General features: G+C 44.0%; 1 protein-coding gene across 5 annotated transcripts in view; it reads right to left on the reverse strand.

The window, feature by feature from the left end:
* Nucleotides 1-1,965, reverse strand: part of MYO5A (myosin VA (heavy chain 12, myoxin)) — a 141,441-nt gene that overhangs the window by 31,601 nt on the left and 107,875 nt on the right. For all 5 annotated transcript variants that reach the window (XM_011986343.1, XM_011986338.1, XM_011986329.1 and 2 more), the window contains one exon: nt 1,137-1,335. In XM_011986343.1, coding sequence (XP_011841733.1) covers nt 1,137-1,335 — 199 coding nt within the window. The remainder of the gene's footprint in view (nt 1-1,136; nt 1,336-1,965) is intronic.

Genomic DNA, 1,965 nt, shown 5'->3' on the forward strand with positions numbered 1-1,965 from the left:
ATGGTGAAACTCTGTCTCTACTAAATATACAAAAAAAAAAAAAAAAAAAAAACTAGCTAGGCATGGTGGTTGCATGCCTGTAATCCTAGCTGCTTGGGAGGTTGAGGCAGAAGAATCACTTGAACCTGGGAGGCAGAGCTTGCAGTGAGCTGAGAGCACACCACTGCACTCCAGCAACCTAGGTGACAGAGTGAGACTTCATCTGAAAAAAAATAAAAAATAAAAAATAAAAAAATAAAAAAGACACAAATCACCATCAATCCTAAACAACTTTTCTCAAAATCAGGCTAGCACTACAATATAGACTTTATATAGAAATGTGCAATTATCACTTTTTAAGGATTTTTAATATAGTAAATATATTTGTCAAAAAACTGTAAATCTGTAATAAAAGTTATTAGGTGACTGAGAGAAATATTTTAGAAAATATTTTTGGCAAAAAAAAAAAAAAAAGGAACAAGGCAAAAAGAAAAAAGAAAAGAAAAAACTCGGACTCCATGCCAGGGTTTAGAATCTGACAAGGAAAAAAACAATTTCCTCATTTGTTATACAAGTTTTGTTTAAAATAACAGAAAATACGTAAACCTGAATCCTAACACACACCTCCCTGGCGTGGGAGCTCCATCCAGCATCAACCAAAAACCGCTGTTGGTTTTGCCAACCGCCTTTCTCAACCTCAACTCTAACCGTACTTGTCTGCTAGAGATGGAGCCTGGCATGGCCTCAGTGGCTATTTGGGGACCAAAGGTAAAGAAGCCTGTCCTCAGTCGCAGTTGTGACAATCACATAACAAACCTCCTAGGATGGCAGAGGATCTGCAGCTGAAATGGAGGAAACAGATCACCTGAGCCTCAAGGCCATCAAAAACCCAGCCTGCACCCAGGTGGCTGTCTGCCTCCAGGGAAGGTCTAAGAGCACTCAGCCTTCTGTGATAAATAGAACTCGTGCACGTGCCTTTTTCCTTCCTACCAAAGTATTCGTATTTTCCTTACTCTGTCTCTGCTGGAGTAAAAGGGGTAACAAATACAGAGGGGTGAGTTTTTCCAGCAAGAAAAAAACCTGTGTTTGATAAAAAAGAAACTAGACTGTCGGGCAGGCCAGGTTAAGGAGCATGTGGACCCGGCAGCTCTCCTTACCAAATTTTCGTTGGTCAGCCGGGTGATCTCGTGCTGCAGGCTGGCCTCGATGCGGGCCTCTGGGGGCAGCTGCAGGTTCTGGGCCAGCAGCTGCTGCTGTCGGTTGTTCTCCTCCTTCAGGCTCTGGATCTCCCCACGGAGGGCCTCGGCCTCATTCTCATGGCTCCTCTTCTGTGACTGGAGCTGGGATTCCAGGAGCCTGTGGAGAGGACACACAGGTCGGAAGGGGAGATGACACCCCAAGTCGCTGCCTAACAGGTGTAAGGCATCGTGTTCACTTGCAAGAGTAGGAAACGCAGATACTCTTTAGTATCTGTATATCTTCTGGCTTGATTAAAGTCAAGAAACTTAAACAAGAAGCAGAAATAGAAATGGATGCTCTCACATTTGTGTCTTTCTGCATTATATAAAGTTCTCAGAGGCCCTAAGAATCAGCAGAGTTTTAGTTCTTTTGAAAGGTTCAATAGGAGTCCAGGTGCGGTGGCTCATGCACTTTGGGAGGCTGAGGCGGGTATATCACCTGAGATGATGAGTTTGAGACTGGCCAACACAGTGAAACCCCATCTCTACTAAAAATAGAAAAAATTAGTCAGGTGTGTTGGTGCATGCCTGTAATCCCAGCTACTCAGGAGGCTGAGGCAGGAGAATTGGTTGAACCCAGGAGGCAGAGGTTGCAGCAAGCTGAGATCGCACCATTGCACTCCAGCCTGGGCAACAAGAGCAAAACTTCATCTCAAAAAAAAAAAAAAAAAAAAAACTAGCTAGGCATGGTGGTTGCATGCCTGTAATCCTAGCTGCTTGGGAGGTTGAGGCAGAAGAATCACTTGAA

The sequence above is a fragment of the Mandrillus leucophaeus genome, unplaced genomic scaffold (genome assembly GCF_000951045.1).
Source record: "Mandrillus leucophaeus isolate KB7577 unplaced genomic scaffold, Mleu.le_1.0 Scaffold108, whole genome shotgun sequence".
NCBI lineage: Eukaryota > Metazoa > Chordata > Mammalia > Primates > Cercopithecidae > Mandrillus > Mandrillus leucophaeus.